This window comes from Oryza glaberrima, chromosome 4, assembly GCF_000147395.1.
Source record: "Oryza glaberrima chromosome 4, OglaRS2, whole genome shotgun sequence".
Lineage (NCBI taxonomy): Eukaryota > Viridiplantae > Streptophyta > Magnoliopsida > Poales > Poaceae > Oryza > Oryza glaberrima.
In genome coordinates, this window is record NC_068329.1 from 12616219 (window position 1) to 12633257 (window position 17039).

General features: G+C 42.1%; 2 protein-coding genes across 2 annotated transcripts; both read right to left on the reverse strand.

Moving 5' to 3' along the window:
* Nucleotides 1–11176: 11176 nt before the first annotated feature.
* Nucleotides 11177–13015, reverse strand: LOC127769836 (7-deoxyloganetin glucosyltransferase-like). Its single transcript, XM_052295495.1, has 2 exons — nucleotides 12387–13015; nucleotides 11177–12315 (listed from the first exon to the last, which is right to left on the reverse strand). Exons 1-2 carry the CDS (start codon nucleotides 12925–12927, stop codon nucleotides 11363–11365), a joined length of 1494 nt encoding a protein of 497 aa, XP_052151455.1. The 5' UTR covers nucleotides 12928–13015; the 3' UTR covers nucleotides 11177–11362.
* Nucleotides 13016–15427: 2412 nt separating this feature from the next.
* LOC127772155 (basic blue protein-like) lies at nucleotides 15428–16651 on the reverse strand. Its single transcript, XM_052298143.1, has 2 exons — nucleotides 16384–16651; nucleotides 15428–15843 (listed from the first exon to the last, which is right to left on the reverse strand). Exons 1-2 carry the CDS (start codon nucleotides 16559–16561, stop codon nucleotides 15614–15616), a joined length of 408 nt encoding a protein of 135 aa, XP_052154103.1. The 5' UTR covers nucleotides 16562–16651; the 3' UTR covers nucleotides 15428–15613.
* Between the last annotated feature and the right edge of the window lie 388 nt (nucleotides 16652–17039).

Genomic DNA, 17039 nt, shown 5'->3' on the forward strand with positions numbered 1-17039 from the left:
ATGCTGGCCTCTATGTCTTAGTAGAAATGATATGGTTTTTGATAAATCACCATCATAATCTTATATACTGGTACTTTTTAGAGCAATGTATTGCCTCTAGTGTTGGGCTCAACTACAAAGGTGTGATGACGATATCAAGCTAATAGAGAATGCTTGTTGGAAACTTGAGTCTACGGTCATGCAGTTTTTTGCCAACTTCGGGTGGTGATTCACAAATAGGATTCTATAAATTATGATTTCTTTATCTTGTGTTGGTGCTTATTAGTTTGTGCTTGCATTTTGTTAAATTTTGGTGTGTTCGTGTGAACCATTTGGTGTGTGGTCGCTTTTGAGTGAATTTCTATAACAATTGGTTGTAACTCGTTGAGCAAAGACCGGATTATTTAAAAATGACACCGATAAGATTAAGGGTTGACCATCCTCCCTTGTGCCAAAAACGTATTATCCTCGAAGGCCCTGCTCCAGAAATTTAGTACTTCTTTGTTTTACTGGATTGTAAAAACAAAAGAATGGAAAGAACAGAAGAATAGAATGTTTTTGTTCACTGTATTCTTACTAGATTATAAACAGAAGAAAATTTTGAAAATTTCATTCAGATGAAACATAGGAAAAACCAAGAAACTCAAGATATGGGAATGAGAAAACATGAGATGGGACAATGAGATCTCATGCTTGTCTTCTTCCAAAGTTTCTATCGAAAATGAACATATATTTATCTGAATTTCGAAGGAATCTGTAATGACTCTTTTGTTTCAAAGGGTTTCATATATATGGATATTTTCCATAAGATTGAATTCCTCAAACACTTTCCCTTTGACCAAAAGCAATAAATGTCTGAACAAATAGATGTATTTTTATTTGTTCTTTTTTCTTTTTATTGTCCAGCAAGAATGTACGTACCTATTCCAAATAACTTTAAATTATTGACTTTCCAGATAACCCAATTATAGCAAATCAATCTAGCTAAGAACGAGTCGAACTGGACACTGTCATGTTCTCTAGAACTAATCTACTTCTAATTTCTCGTACACCATAATGTTTGTAGTAGTAAAATCCTACCATAGGAAAGTAAATTTTGGTGTGTATCTTGAAGAGTTTAGTGTACAATGTACCGGATGGTTTGTTGAAAGGATGTACTTGTCTCATTAATCACCGACGCAATAAATATACTATCATCCTAAAACAGAACATTTCGTTAGCTGCAGTACACATGCATGCTCGAGGTAGTCCATGAGCACATAACTGATCATCATCCCAATGGTTGGTAAATAATATAATTGTCTTGTGAGTTATGCCATTCACAGTTCACCTCGCTGCATACAAACCTTAGAGATACACCTACGCATTGCGCACTAGGCAGAGGCAGAGGCGGAGACAGGAGTAGGGCAGCTTGGGCTACAGCCCTACTCCTGATCCTAAATATGCATTGAAATTCTATTTTAAAATTTCAAAAACTAGAAGATAAAGACAAAATTATATAAATTCAACTAATTGAGCCCTATGCTTGAAAAAATTCTGGCTCCGCCACTAGGCAGAGGGTCCATGCCTATAAGAACGTGGCAACAAACGCCCAACTGACCCAATTATATATAGAGTTCCATGAGCTACCTGAACAGAAGATGATGGTGATACGATCGAATAGCACAGACTGGTAGCTAGGAAAGGAAGGCATTGGGAACTCAATTCCATCGCAATCTGAAATATATGGTAGTATGGTCTTTGTGGGAAGTAGTGCATGCAAAACACGATCATCATTGTCGAACAGCTGAGCTCAGATGGGAGGGGGAATCCGGCCTTGATTTGGAAAGAACGTACTCCCTCCCTCCCAAAAAAAATTATTCCTAGCATCTTAACATAGAATTAGTGAAGAGTGAGAATGAATAAAATATCCTTAATCATTAAAAAAATAGTAAGAGTAATAGATAAGTAAAGGGTATTGAAAAGATAAAACTTCTTGTTTTATATGCTGAGAGTAGGTGATAAAAGTGGGTTTTTTGGACAAAATTTAAACTCCTAGAAGTTTAGGTTTTTTTTTTTTGTAGGAGGGAGTATAGATTTTAAACATAAAAATTCATATATCAATCATCAGTCCAGTTCCTTGGATTAGACAAGTATATAAACTAAAGCTGAATTAGACGCGTAAACTGAATCTGACGTTGATGACCTATGATGTTCTCCATTCTCCAACAACTACTGAACTCGTCATACTTTTTCTTTAGAAATGTACAGGGAAGTAGTATATTTGAGTGTCCACGCACTTCGTCCGAAAACATATACTCATATGGGTCATAATCCCAGCTAGGAAGTTGAATGAAAATCTCAGCCCAGGCCTAGTATTCAAGCCCATTGAAGCAAAGCCTATTAGGAGTAAATGTCCAATTCTTTTTTATATTTTCGTGACATTTGCTAGTTAGTATGCACGGGATGTTTGTGCGTATAGGATATGTTTACAAGGTACTGAGTTCAAATCTTTATACGAGCGAATTTTAGATTGGTTGTTTGAGGGGCTAAGTTCCCGACTTAAAGCGCTATATATATATCCGGTTAAATGTAGAGGACGGGTAAAAAATACATTTCTCTAAAAATATAAGAATAAAATAAAATAAAATAAAATAAAATAAAAAACTATTAAAAATGCCAGGGGATTGAAAGATAGCCAAATGGTAACCCGTGATACTGACCTTAGATGGCAAAAAAAATTAAACTAGCATCTCAAAAGTGACATCCATGGGTGCATGCGTGCATCGAATATTATGTCAGAGAAACTCTGGAAGGCATGACCAAGTCAATTACTGACACAAGTTTAATCATCACCTAGGAAAAAAGGCGCAGGCATCAAAGACAAAGTAGACGGGGAGGCCTAACGGGCGATCAGTCGCGCCCCTTGACCAGCGCGCGATCAGTTCTAACCTCCCTCTGGTCTCTCCTCTCTACTACTGCATGTATACAGGGCAGCGGACGGCGCGTCGCTTGGAGTGCCCGCGTTTTCCTTTCTTTTTTCGGTTTCTCTTTTCTTTCATGTGAGCTCCCGCTTTTTCCCTTTTTTTTGTCTCTTTTTTTTGTTTTTCCTGTTTTTCTTACGTTCCTTCCGTTTCATTTTTTTCTTTTCGTATCTTTTTCTGTTTTTAATACATATGTATGCAAACTTTATATACGTACAAATACAAACTTTATATACATGTACTTTTAGGTTTTTATATGTACGTATACCAATTTTGTATACATGTATACAAAGTTTGTATACACATATATAAAGTTTGTATACGTGTATTTTTTGGTTTTTATACGTACGTATACCAATTTTATATACACATATACAAAGTTTATATAAACATATATAAAGTTTATATACGTGTATTTTTTAGGTTTTTATACGTACGTACTAATACAAACTTTATATACGCGTATACAAACTTTGCATCCCGTACATACATATATATAAACTTTGTATACGCGTATGTAAAGTTTAGATACATGCATATACGTGCGTATTAAAAAGCCGAAAAAACTGAAAAAGATACAGAAAGAAAAAAAACAGAAAAAAACATGTGCAAAAAAAGAAAATAAAACCGGACGAAAAAGGTACGAAGAGAAAAAAACAGAAAAGAAGAAAACCATGCGCAAAAAAAACCAAAAAAAAATGGAGAAACCGCATGCTGCCCGCGGCCCCCTCTCCGCGCGTGACAAGTGTCCAGTCGCGCGGGGGAGGGCGCGCGCGGCTGATCGCTCGTTAGCCTTTTCGACAAGTAGACAACATAGAGGCTATGCAATTAATTCCCATTGATCAAAATGGTTAATCACTTCGCACTACTACATGATAGACGCCACCCCCTTTTGTTTCCATGTGGTCCATAAGTGGAACCGCATGGAAAAATAGGGGGACAGGCGCCGGGTTGTCACTCGCATGGGAAAGCGCATACCGTGCGGACGGCTTAAACCAACCGCACACGAATTTTCACCTGCATGGGCCCACCGCTTTTAACCGCGCCAGCACACATCTCTCTCCGCCACGGCGGATCCGGCGGCGCGCGCGCCCCCTCCCCTCCTTCCCCTTGCAGATCTGGCGGAGGGGGCGGCGGATCCGGCGGCGCGCGGCCCCTCCCCTCCCTTGCAGATCCGGTGGAGGGGAGGGGGCCCAGCGGAGCGGCGGCATGCGTCAGCGGCCAGCATGGAGGTGGGGCGATAGCGTCGGCGACCGGCGTGAAGGTGGCACGACGGCATCGGCGACCAGCGGATCTATCTCTCCCTCTCCTTCTCTCTTTGCTATTCTCTTTGTTATTTGTGATTCTTTGTGATTTGTGAGATGCGTTCTTGGATTTCATTTGTTGATGTGAGATGTGTTCTTGTGATGTGAGATCATTGTGTGTCGATGTGCGACTACGGATTCGGCGCTGGTGACGGGAGCGGGCGGCGGATCCGTAGCCGGCGACCGCGGGGGTGATGGCGGTGGCGGATTAGGTTAGGGTTTTTTTTCTTTTTTTGTTTCAATTTTTTGTTTTTCCGTGTAGGCGGCTTAAGCTCCCGCACGCGAAAATCACGATTTTCCCAAACGACTGGGTGCGTGCGGGCGCCTGTTGACGGTCGTTAGCGATCAGTTTCGACCGTCAATATTACCAAAATAGAGGAGAACTAGTTATGCTTGCATTGCATATTCATGTTAGAATAATAATATTCCACTAGTATTTGGTTCAGTAACCTTTTGCAAAGAATAACCATTAAGTGGAAGAGAATCGACATCAAATTAGACGATAAATCAATCGGACGATGTCGAGAATCAAACTTATGTATGAATGGGCCAAGAACACAGAGTTGACACGATGGATTGGGCCAAAATTCATAAGTTTGCAGAGAAGAGCAATAGAGGAGGCCGCCAATCGAAGATGGGCTGGGATAGCCCAGCCCATGGTTCGGCCGAACCGCTGGTTCAGCTGAACCCATCTTGGCGCCGTTGGATGCAGGGTTGCGGCTGGACTATGTGGATTAGCTCCCAATGACGGTTGGAGGGTATTTCCGACCATTCCAACCGTCACAACCGTCATTGGGAGGCTATATAAACCCCTCACTCTCTCCATTTCAACACACACCTCAAGCAAGAGCTCTCTCATATTCTCTCAAGTTAGTTTAGTAGTCTTAAGCTAGTGGAATAGGAATAGAGAAGAAATCCGAGTCCGGAAGCCTTCGGAAGAGTTCGGGTATAGCTCTAGTAGCTCTTCTATTCTCTTTTGTAAGCTTTGTACCTTTATTAGAATACTCTTCTATATACATTTATGGTATTGGAATACTTTCCGAGTATATGAATACCAACTTTATTTTATGTTCATGTTATACTGATTATACTGCTAGCTTATCTGAGAGATGCATCGGTACGGGTATAGTGTTTACTTATGCAATTACTCTATGTCATGACGATGATATTAGAGTAGTATCTGGTAATTTAGGCATGGTGTCTAGATTACAGGAGATCATTATTTGGGGTTATATGCTGCGGATGAGAGGTGGGCCACCGATGGTGACAACTCAGTACGGGTATTCCTCCGCGCGTCTATATAGTCCTAAGTTAATTTCCTGGGGAGGGTACTCCTCCGTATTTAGCCTCGGTTGTATAGTCATAACGGGCTGTCGTAAGGAACTCGGCAGTCAAGGGTTGCTTCTTGAAGTACTAGGAGGGCATCGGATAGAGGGTATTAGCTAGTATGTCAGATAACTAGGATGTATGTATACGGAATAGATTTTCTTTCTATTTTCTTTCCACTTAGCTTAGGTAACTTAGTATGAGAATGAGTAGCCCCTGCTTGTGTGTCACTCTACCCTTGGATTATCTTAACCCCTACTTAGACTATAATTATTACAAGTAACATATAAATTATTAGTCAGATTCTCTCTACTATGATCTTCTCACGGGATTAAATAAATATGATACCATTGGAATATTCTCGGGTAAAATGCTACAATGGTATATCCGTGCGCTTGCGGATGAACTCTATAACCATAAATACTAGGAGTATTTCTATGTCATTGCTGAAAATTATATTTCTAGTAATGTCGTTAAGAAATAACAACACCATCCTCCCTCACGAAAAAATCGGTTAGCCCGCACGTGATAATCGGTATTGTAGTAGTGTCGTATCTCATGGATTGCACCGCGCTTTAAATGTCGTATGGAGTTACATCCGCAAATTAGTTAATCTTGGCTAATTGCATGCATGGACATATTAAATGATGCAAATTTACTTTTACGTCAATAAATAAAAAGATACATATTATATATATTATATGATGATTATTTTCAAAAAGAACGTGATGATTATGAAAGGATGTAGTATTAACGTAAGCACTTGCGCAAGCAATAATGCACGATGAGTAATCGAGCGAGGACGCTCAGATGGCCTTAGCATTGTACACCTTTTACTATAGCCTCTATCCTATAATATAAAAAATTCTAGTGTACTAACTATCACATTAATCAATTTTAATTTATTTTTTTCTATGTTAACCTTCAACTACCCACGCACACCTACACCAAATACTCATTTAATAGAGGTATTATAGTATTTTTCTCTCTATCATTATATCTTTAAAAGAGAATGTATAATCCCTATAATGGATGGAGGTAGTATTAGGCTAACTATTGAATGCTTGCATGCAGTGCAATTGAGATATTGTGCAGCCTAGAGCTGATCTTTGTCCATTAACGATGAATATCTTTGCTAAAGAAAGTAAGAAACTAATAGTCTTGGTCCCCACCAACCCGTGAGTTGATGGGATCCCCACTCTTCTTAGAGCAATAGATATATGCTTCCACACGAGTTTAATTAACGTTGTTCATGCATTAAAAATTTGGTTACAAGTTATTGAACTTTTGTGAACAATAGCATATATATTGAACTTTCAGAATGGAAACATATATATATACACCTTACATCCCAAAATATAGCAGTTTCTGACATTCAACTTTCCACTTGCTTTCTCATATGAACCGATCATAACCATTTTATTTAATTCATATAATATATTCTTCTAACATAATATCCAGCTTTTAAAACTAATAAATATTTTATTAATAATCCTCAGGACATCGCCAAATGGCTAACAAAATTAAGGAAACCGCATGGAGATTTTGCTAATACAGCGAGCTCATATTTCTCTTGAACAATAAGCACAAGACAAAATGATAATTCATTAAATAGAATATAAAAAACTATAAGACTATTGCCCTGGAAGATAGTAGCAGGTAAAGAAAAAAAATATCATCACCACTACTACCAAGTAACGATAATGTCTAAATAGCTAAAGAGAAAGCTAACACCGGACAAGCTAACACCGGACTGTACCCCCACGATCGTATTATTGCACAACAACAGTAACCAGCCGGACCCCACGGGCGTTGAGCGGCGTACGTACGCCTGGAAGTTTTGGCCGGCCGTGACGCCACTACTGCTCATGGTCTATCGCCTTTGTCTCCATTATTGTACACGTCGCAGCCATCCAAGCCATATATTTGTAGATCCATCTCGATCGGTCCGGTTCTAAAAAAAAAAAAAATCTCGATCGGTCAAGCAGATCAATGGATAAGTCTATGCACACGTACGCTAGATCTATTTGATGAGATCATCGTGCACTTGCGCGGTGCAGTGTATACTCCTACGTTTCAACATTTGCTACTGCTACCCGGCCTGCTGATGGTTTGATTGCTGAATGATTGATTTGGATGCCCATACTGTGTGTAAGCAACGGCTGCTTCCGCATATGTAACGATTTCTCCCTAGTGTAAAGCCTTTTTCTCAATCTGTGCCAACGATTTCTCCCTAGCTAGTGCCCGGGATGTCCACGACTCCACATAGGACGGCTGCTTCTTCCATTTTAAATGTAAGTGGTTCCAATATTAAAATTTGTAACAAAATTATAAGCACCTCTAACGCTCTTCAGAGTGTTTGTTTATTAATTCGTCAATCAACTTTTATTCTAATTTCTATTCAACTTTCCTCCATCACCTTTCTGGCACCAACCATTTCTTATTTAGTGTTTTTTCCCACCCGAGCGTGCCCGCGAGGCACCGTTTGGAAGAATTAGCACCCATGTGATGACATAGGTGACAGGTTTTAATAGAAAACTGGCACCAATATTATTAGTTTTGTTTCAAAGAATCGGAACCTATAATATATTAAGTGTTGGTTTTTTTAAATGAACTGGCACCATAAAAACCAAGCTGAGCCAGCATATCCTTATTCATCCACCCATGCACCCACGCCTACCCATCCTCTCTCTTGACGACTATGTCTCTCCATTCTTATCCCTACCCTTCGCCATCTCTCTCTCTCAGCTCGTCTCCAACCTCCTCCCCTCGTCGAGCTCCTCCCCGACTATGCATGTCTCCTCCTCTCTATTTGCCGCCCCTCTTCCTACTCCTCCTCTACCATACGTCACGGTCTCGATTGATTCCTCCTCCTCCACCACCGGACAGCGATGGTGAGGAGGACCAAAGCTGCGGCTCACCAATGCCCGGCCGCAGGATCCGGTGGCGTGACCGCGTGACTGCTAGGACGACTAGATCTAGCGGCGACGGCGATGGAAAAGAAGGCTAGATCCACAAATCCCTCCTTTTGTCTCCTTTCCAATCGGCACCCTGAAGCAGTGGCATCGACAAGGCACCAAAGTCCGCCGGTGGGAGCCCTTGCTCCGTCACCAGCGACTACAGTAGCGTTACCAGTACCAGTTTCAAGGGCTCCACTCAACTTGGCCCTCCACTTGTCGCGAGCCCCACAGTCGTGTTTGACGACCTCACTACAGCCTCCGCATCTGTTGCCTGAGCGGAGGCCATGGAGGAGGCTCTTGGTGCCACCCTGCCACCCATCACCACCACCTCTCGGTGTGTTCTCCTCTGCTGATTTTGTGTATGTGATTTTATTCATCAATGTTTATTACGTGATTATGTTCTTGGATGGGGATGATGGGGATCTCAGGGGATGCTTCTTAATTGGATGGGGATCTCAGGGTGATCGGGAAATGCTTCATTCAAGCCAATCATTGAGCCATCTTTGTTTTTATTCCTGGAACCTCAGAGGTACCGTTTAAGACCGACACCTTTGATTCCCCCCATCGCTGCCACCCGATTGGTGTCGGCTAGGAAATCCGGTACCTATGGGTTTTCCCAACCGATACCAAAGTGCATTTATGTAGTAGCATATAGCTTTATCCTCTCGTTAGAGATATTTATTTCCATGTGATTGTTAGCCGGTAAACTGGAGAAAATATATAATCAAAAATATACATATGATGGAAATATAGAAACTATCATAAAATAAAAAAATAGACATTTGATATTTGTCAACGTCACTATGAGCAAAACTTTTACCCCTAGATTTAACTATGAGTAAAAGTTTTATATCCTACGTTAGTTTTGTATAAGAAATATTCATATCTTATGGGTAATGACATTGATATAAAAAAGTTTTACTCATCATGATTTGGATAAATCTCAAGTGTTTATTTTATTTTCTATTGTAGTTTTGAGTTTTAATTCACTGCGTATTTTTCCTGTCAAGATTGGATTTCAATCATTGAACAGTAAACATACCTTAACTTGTACGATTAAACTGAATAGTTTCAGTAGACACGATCAAACTACTACTTGGCTCTTGCTAAGACTTCCCCACGTGTAAACCTCACACTAGCTCTTGTATCTACAAAGTCTTTATTGGAAAAAAGGTTGCAAAAAGGACACCGGTACCTCCAAAATATCAGTGCAAGTTCTTACGTAAGCTCAATTATTACGCCTTTGTTTGGCACTACTTTAAATTTTACTCCAAACCAAATTTTAAATTTTTAGATTGTTTTAAGTGATATTTTTGTCACTTTTGATGTCTAGCTCTATTTTCAGGATTGCTGAGAAGATAATTTTAAAAATATAACTAAAAGTTCTTTAAAAAAACCAAAATTTAAAATCCAAAATTGCTTTCGAATATAATAAAGTTATGCCAATTGTTGAAAATACATGCAATTTATTCAAGTGATTATATGAAAACTTCTCTACAAATAATTGAGGCCATTAGTGCGAGGACGGAGGTTTCCCTAACAAAAAATTACAACGAAGTAGGAAGGAGAAAAAGAAATTTAGGCTTATAAGCATATTTCCCGAATAGCTAAACAACGTTATTTTTTCAAAAGCTTTCTCTATATATAGAGATTCTTTTTTTAGAAGAATGAATAAATCAAATTTTGTATTTATAATAGTTAATACTTAATTTATTAATGACCCATCTCGATTTAAATGCCACTAGTAAGCTAAATCAAAACTCATATTCGAACAAAGCCCTACTGTTATATATGTTAAATATATACAGAAAAATACATCCAAAATGAGTGCAAGAGAACTCTTGGAAATCTATGATTTAAGAGGGTAGCAATATTTATGGCACAACATTTAAAAAAAAAGTCAAATCATTTTTACATTATAAATTACCTGGACTTATATTGTAATTATACCATAAATTTAGTACTATAATTATATATTGTAAGTTTCAGTCATATTTCTAACACTCATTATATAAGAAAATTTGCATTAAAAGCATTTGATAACCTACTTGAAAGAATAGATAGATCATGTACGATCCATACAAATAGGAGAGAACAGAGAATGTCCAAAATGTGGTGGCATATTTTCAGCAAAATTGATAATTGAATGTATCACAGACAAATGAAGTCGGATGCGTTATATATTGCGACGATGACACATCAATTTTTGTTTTCACAATATTAACCATTAATACAACTATCACTATACATAGAGATCAATTTGTAAAAAACTTGCAAGGCATGAAAATAAAAGTATCTTTAATTTGTCGACAGCCATGGAAGCTTTTGTTCGCATGCATATGCACAGAAATGAGCTTCCGACTTTGGTTTGGTCCAATTACTTTGGGGAAGGGAGAAGAACTTATGGTGCGGTGTGGATTCTTGGCTGTATGACTACCTATTAGAGTTTAAATTTTGTGTGTGTTGATACCAACGAATATTACAAACATGCAATCATATAAAAATTTATTCTTATGATTGTGGAGTGCAAGAAAAAAAAAGAAATTAAATTTTAAGTTGCTTGTTTGTGGAGTGATATATAACATATTAATACATCTTCTTTTTTTTTTTTATAAATATTTTATTGACATATAAGCAACGGAAGAAGTCCTCGCGAGTTTAAAATGCACTGTCAAGTGTCAAGTCATGGAGGCAAGTGTACCACAGAACCAGCATCACAATGACAAACATAGAACCTTCAGACTTTGGTGTGTTACTGTTACGTGTGCATCGTCCGTGTAATAATTCTTCAAGCAAAATGCACAAATATAGCAAAAATACATATGATTTCTCAAGCCATGAGCACTTCGTCGATGAGCCTATCGATGTTCTGCACGGACCGGCCACCCGGCTTCGCCGCCGCGACGGCGCTGTCCCTGAGCTCGGCCACGCGCCGCCGCATCTCCCTCCCCTTCTCCCCGTCCATGGCCTCCCGTATCAGCGCCTCCACCTCGCCGCGCCGCACGTCGTCGGGGATCTCCGCCCCGATCCCCCACTCCGTGCGCTTGTACCGGCAGTTGGTCTGCTGCTCGGCGAAGAACGGCCAGCACACCATCGGCACGCCGCCGGCGATGCTCTCCAGCGTCGAGTTCCAGCCGGAGTGGGTGAGGAACACCCCCACCGCCTCGTGCTCCAGCACCTCCGCCTGCGGGCACCACGTCGTCAGCATCCCCCTCGCCTCCGCCGCCGCCGCGAACTCCGGCGGCAGCGCGGGGGCGGCGCCGCCGTCGCCCTTCACGAGGTCGGGGCGCACGTTCCACAGGAACGCGTAGCCGCTGCCGGCGAGCCCCCACGCGAACTCCGCCAGGTGCTCGGCCGACATCACCGTGATGCTCCCGAAGTTGACGTACACCACGGAGCGCGGCGGCCGGCCGTCCAGCCACCGGAGCGCCTCGCCCTGCTCCTTCCACAGGTTGGACCCGACGCCGGCGACGGGGCTGTCCGCCGGCACGTTGCTCCGCGCCGCCAGGTGGAGCGGGCCGACGGTGTAGATCGGCGGGAGCAGCGCGGCCATGGCGCCCATCAGCGGCGACGACGGCGCGTCGAGCTCGTCGAAGGTGTTGATGATCACCGCCTCCGCCAGCGACATGCTCGCCGTCACGTGGACGAAGAAGTTGAACATGATGTCGTCGCGGTCCGTGCTCCGCACGAAGCTCGGGAGGTCGCGCAGCCGCAGGTCGCCGGGCATGCCCGGGATCCAATCCACCGTCGTGTCCAAGTGCCCATTGCTGAGGTCAGCCTCGCCTGCCAAAACACGTACAGATTTTTAGCATGGATAGAGAATTGAATTAGGAAGTTCGCCATGGATGATCTACTTTTGAGGGGGAAGAGGCCGCGGTCAAGAAGGTGTTTGTAGTGGTAGTAGCCCATGAACCCGCACGCGCTGGCCGTCCAGAGCGTGGCGCAGCGGAGGCCGAGCTCCCGCGCGGCGTGGATGCCGAACGCCATGTTGCTGTCGGCGACGACGCAGGTGACGCGCCGCGCCGCGCCGTCCGCGGCGGCGGCGGCGGCGGCCTCGTCGTCGAGCTTGGCGAGGAGCGACATGAACCTGGGAAGCCAGGTGGTGCGGACGGAGTGGCAGAGGGCCGGGACGTCCTGGGTGGCGTCGGCGTCAGACGGCGGGAGGCCGTCGTCCATGGCGGCGAAGCGGAAGCCGGGGGCGCCGTCGAGCGCGCGGGCGCCGCGGGCGCGGAGGAGGCGGCGGTGGTTGAACTCGTTGTTGACGAAGGTGACGTGGAAGCCGCGGGAGTATAGCAGCTTCGCCAGCGTCAGCATCGGCGTGACGTGGCCCTGCGCCGGGTACGGCACCATCACGGCGTGCGGCCGCGCCTCCGCCGCCGCCGGCAACGACCCCATCTCGCCGCCGGCAAAAAAACAACGACGACTATCTACGTGTCAGCTCTGCACCGTGCGTTGTATATATATATATATATATACTTTTGTGTGTTTTGTCATTTGTGTGGTCTGGTTCGATGCGGTTACACATATATATAGTGGCTTCAGCTGGTGCCTGGTGGATGGGGTCGGTGACGCTGACAGGTGGACCCTAGTGGTGACACGGCTGAGCCGCTAATTATTGAGGGTGGGGGGAATTTTTTATTTTATAAACCTTTTAATATTTTAATTTTATTAATAGACCATTCTCAAAAGTATTTTCAAGAAATAAACCTTTTGGCCACGCCAGCCCGTCTGACATGGTTAAATAACTCTCACGTTAGGTGTAGCTGGCATGGCAATACTGGTATGCCACGCCAGCTACTTGTCACGCCACCGTGGCTAGCTAACTAAAATATTCATTTCTTGAAATACTTTTAGAAGTCTATTAATAAAATTAATGAGGTCTAAAAAAATAAAAAAAATTCGGAGGTGTGGGGGAAGGGAGTTGGGCCTGGAGATAAGTGCAGAGCGTGATAGCGATGTTGTGTTTTGTTTACGGCGGGATAGATGGATTGTTGGGATAATTTTTGGGGCCAATTTACGGGAGCTTTTGGAGTTATTTGGCGATGATATGGTGCATGTGGCCATGTTGGGTGTACTGGGATCGTCGGCTCGTGCTGCATGCATGCAGATGGAATATATCGCTGTATTATACTATCGGATGCGTATCGTGGCTGCCGGCCTCTCTCTATCAGATCAGGCTGTGGCGGCTAACTGCATCTACAATATGCACCTCTCGCGTGCAGCGCATTATTTAACGGTACTCGTGGAGTATCCTGTATCCATGATGTGCTCTGCATATAAAATGGCTGCACGAGCGGCCTGCGAGACGACTTCGCCCTAATATTTCGCCCCTGTCGCGCATCCACACACATATATATTTTTTGACGTAATACACACACATACATACATACATACATACATACATATATATATATATATATATATATATATATATATATATATATATATATATATATATATATATATATATATATATATATATGGGGCACCATGGTGCCTGGGCACCATGGTATGAAATACACAAATTCGTTCAAATTTTTCAAAATTTTCAAATTGTGAGTATATACCTAGTTGTAAGAACTCAATTCATACCTATACCTAGCAATAAAACAACTCAAACTTAACTTTATTTCACAATACAATATTACATACGTAACTAATTATATTTTTGGATGCTATATACCTAGAATCAAAATCTAACAAAAACATGTTTAAATTTAGTTCAAACTTGTTTTGAACTAGTTAGTAAAGTAGTTAATGTTAATACCTAAACATTTAAAAAAATTTCATACTCATTTGAATTGGGTATATACTCAATTTCAACAATGGTGCCCGGACACCATGGAGCACCAAACAAATTTACATATATATATATATATATATATATATATATATATATATATATATATATATATATATAATACCGCACATGGGGTGCGTAGTAGCTAAAATGCTCCCCTCACATCCCACACCCCCCACCTATACGTCATCTAGAACAAACCAATGAATTAATATTTTTTTTACCCGCGGGGTGATGATTGAGTAACTAGAAGTAAAGGTATTACTATCGGCACGCGTGATGCTTCGGAGCCTTATAGTCTTCTGCTTAGTAATTGTTTTGAGTAATTCATTTACTTATGATCCAACTTGTGCTAATAATTTTTTTACTCATGGTTCTTCTCGTGTTAGTATTTGTTTTACTTATGGGCTCGCAATTTTAATACATGAGCCTACCAGCCAAGTTGTTCAGCAGGAAAAAAAACAAAAAAAAATGAACGAGAATAGAGGAAGCAATTCATTTACTTATGGGCCAATTTGTGCTAGTAATTATTTTACTCATGGATTTTCTCTTGTGTTAGTAATTGTTTTACTCATGGGCTCACAATTTAACACATGAGCCTATCAGCCCAACACATGGGCGGTAAAAAAAAGGGGGGGGGAACAGAGGGAAAAAGGAGAAAAAAAGAAAAAAGTGGTACGGAGGGAGTACGGACTGCGGTTGGAAAAGAAGAGCACAGGTGGGGGTGGGGGTGGGGATGGGGGTGGTTGGGGAGGGGGGAGGAAAGAGAAAGGTGGTTTTCTAGGTGGGGTGGGAGGGGGTAGGTTGTGAGGGGAGCGTTTTAGTTATTACACACCATGGATGTGGTTTAGTTATTTTTCCCTCTTATGAGCACACCCAGTTGCTCACATCTCATACATCCGCAACCTCATATGTGTTGTCAAGTGTCACACCGAGAAGGTCTGTCCAATTTCTTTCACCTTCAGTACTTCATCCGTCAAGTAAAACACAAAACAGTGTATGTCAAGTCAAATTAACATTAACCAAAGAGAATCCAGATTCCAATCATAAAGATAAAGATAAAGGATATCTCATCAGGGACAGGAAAGGCTAATATTTTCAAGGTCAATTTGATGATCAAAAGGCCAATTTGTTATTTAGGGCTTAGTAAATTCTAGAAAGCCAGAAATTGCAGCATGCACCTGATGAACACTAGTAGCAGTACACACACTCAGATACACAGATATTACATACTTAATTAATCCCCTGAACAAAGTAATTAAGGCCGGTGGGTGCATATATTTATTTGGTGTCTGCAGAGGGGAATTCGTCGGCGACGACGCGGAGCTTCATCCCGGCGGCGCAGTGGCCGGGGACGCCGCAGATGAAGTAGTTGACGCCCTCCTTGAGCTCGACCTCGGCGCTCCCGGCCGCCGTGGCCGCCGCGTCCGCCGCGTTGCGCACCCTGCAGCTCCGGTACTCCGCCGCGCTCGCCGCCACCACGTTGTGCACGCCCGCCTGGTAGTTGAACACTGCACACGCACAACCGAAGCTACCGGATTAAACTAATTCTCTTGCATCTGCAGATTGATTATACATAAAGAAGCCGGCTACCAGAGAGTAATAATCGTTGACTTCGTTTTCATTAATTTGTGAAGAGCGCGCTCCCACACACACCCACACGTTTGTATTGTTAACTCCATTTTGTTTGTGTGAAATTTTCGTACTGTTTAGCAATAATTACTGAGACACTTGAGTGTAGAGAGAGAGGAGTCGATATATATATATATAGCCACTTCCTCTGTTTCAGATATAACATTTTCTAGCATTATCTATATTCATATACTCCCTCCATCCAAAAAAAACGAATCTAGTACTAGTTTGCTTTTTTATGGAACGTAGGGAGTAGATGTTATGAATCTAGATGTATGTATTTTTGGATCCGGGGTCCGGCTTTTTACTGAGAGCCACACGGCAAAGGTTCAATGGGATGACCCAGTTACAAAATATATATATATAAATATAGGCAATGCTAAAAATTATATTACGATATGAACGGTGGCAGTATATACCAAGTGTGTCGCCGGCGGCGAAAGCCTTCCCACTGGCCCAGCTGTCATACGCGACGGAGAAGCCCCATCCCTTGGAGTCTCCCACGACATAAGTCTCAGCAGCAGCTGCTGCCGCTGAACAAACAAGAACAACAAGCCCTACTGCCACAAAGCTGCTTGCACATAAGCTTCTTCCCATGACTAACTACGATAGTCGTGTGCTGCAAGATCTCAATTACACCAGAGCTAGCTACTAGCTAACTAGCAGCTATGCTAACGAAGTGGCCTTTGTTAGGTAGCAATTTGATTGTGTGTGTTCTGCTAAGTTAGCATGCTTATCTATACTTGTTCGCTGCATAATTGCGTCTTAATTACTTTTTAGCTCGATGGTGGCGTATGAGTAAGCTAGCACGTCTACGAGTTATAAACTATTGTCTAGTAATATTACATTATACCATCCAGCCATGTGGTGCTGATAATATATTTTGCTTAAAAATATCTCTTCGTCGTCCTCTCCTTTGATCTTTTCAGGTGCATTAAGTTTTATATACGAGCCCTTCATTGTGCACTGATCTATGGAGTACTGTTTACTATCGTACATCACAAATATATCAAAGCTCATAACCGTTCGAAATAAATTAACCTACTCCAGTTACATATTATAGATAAGTAACTAT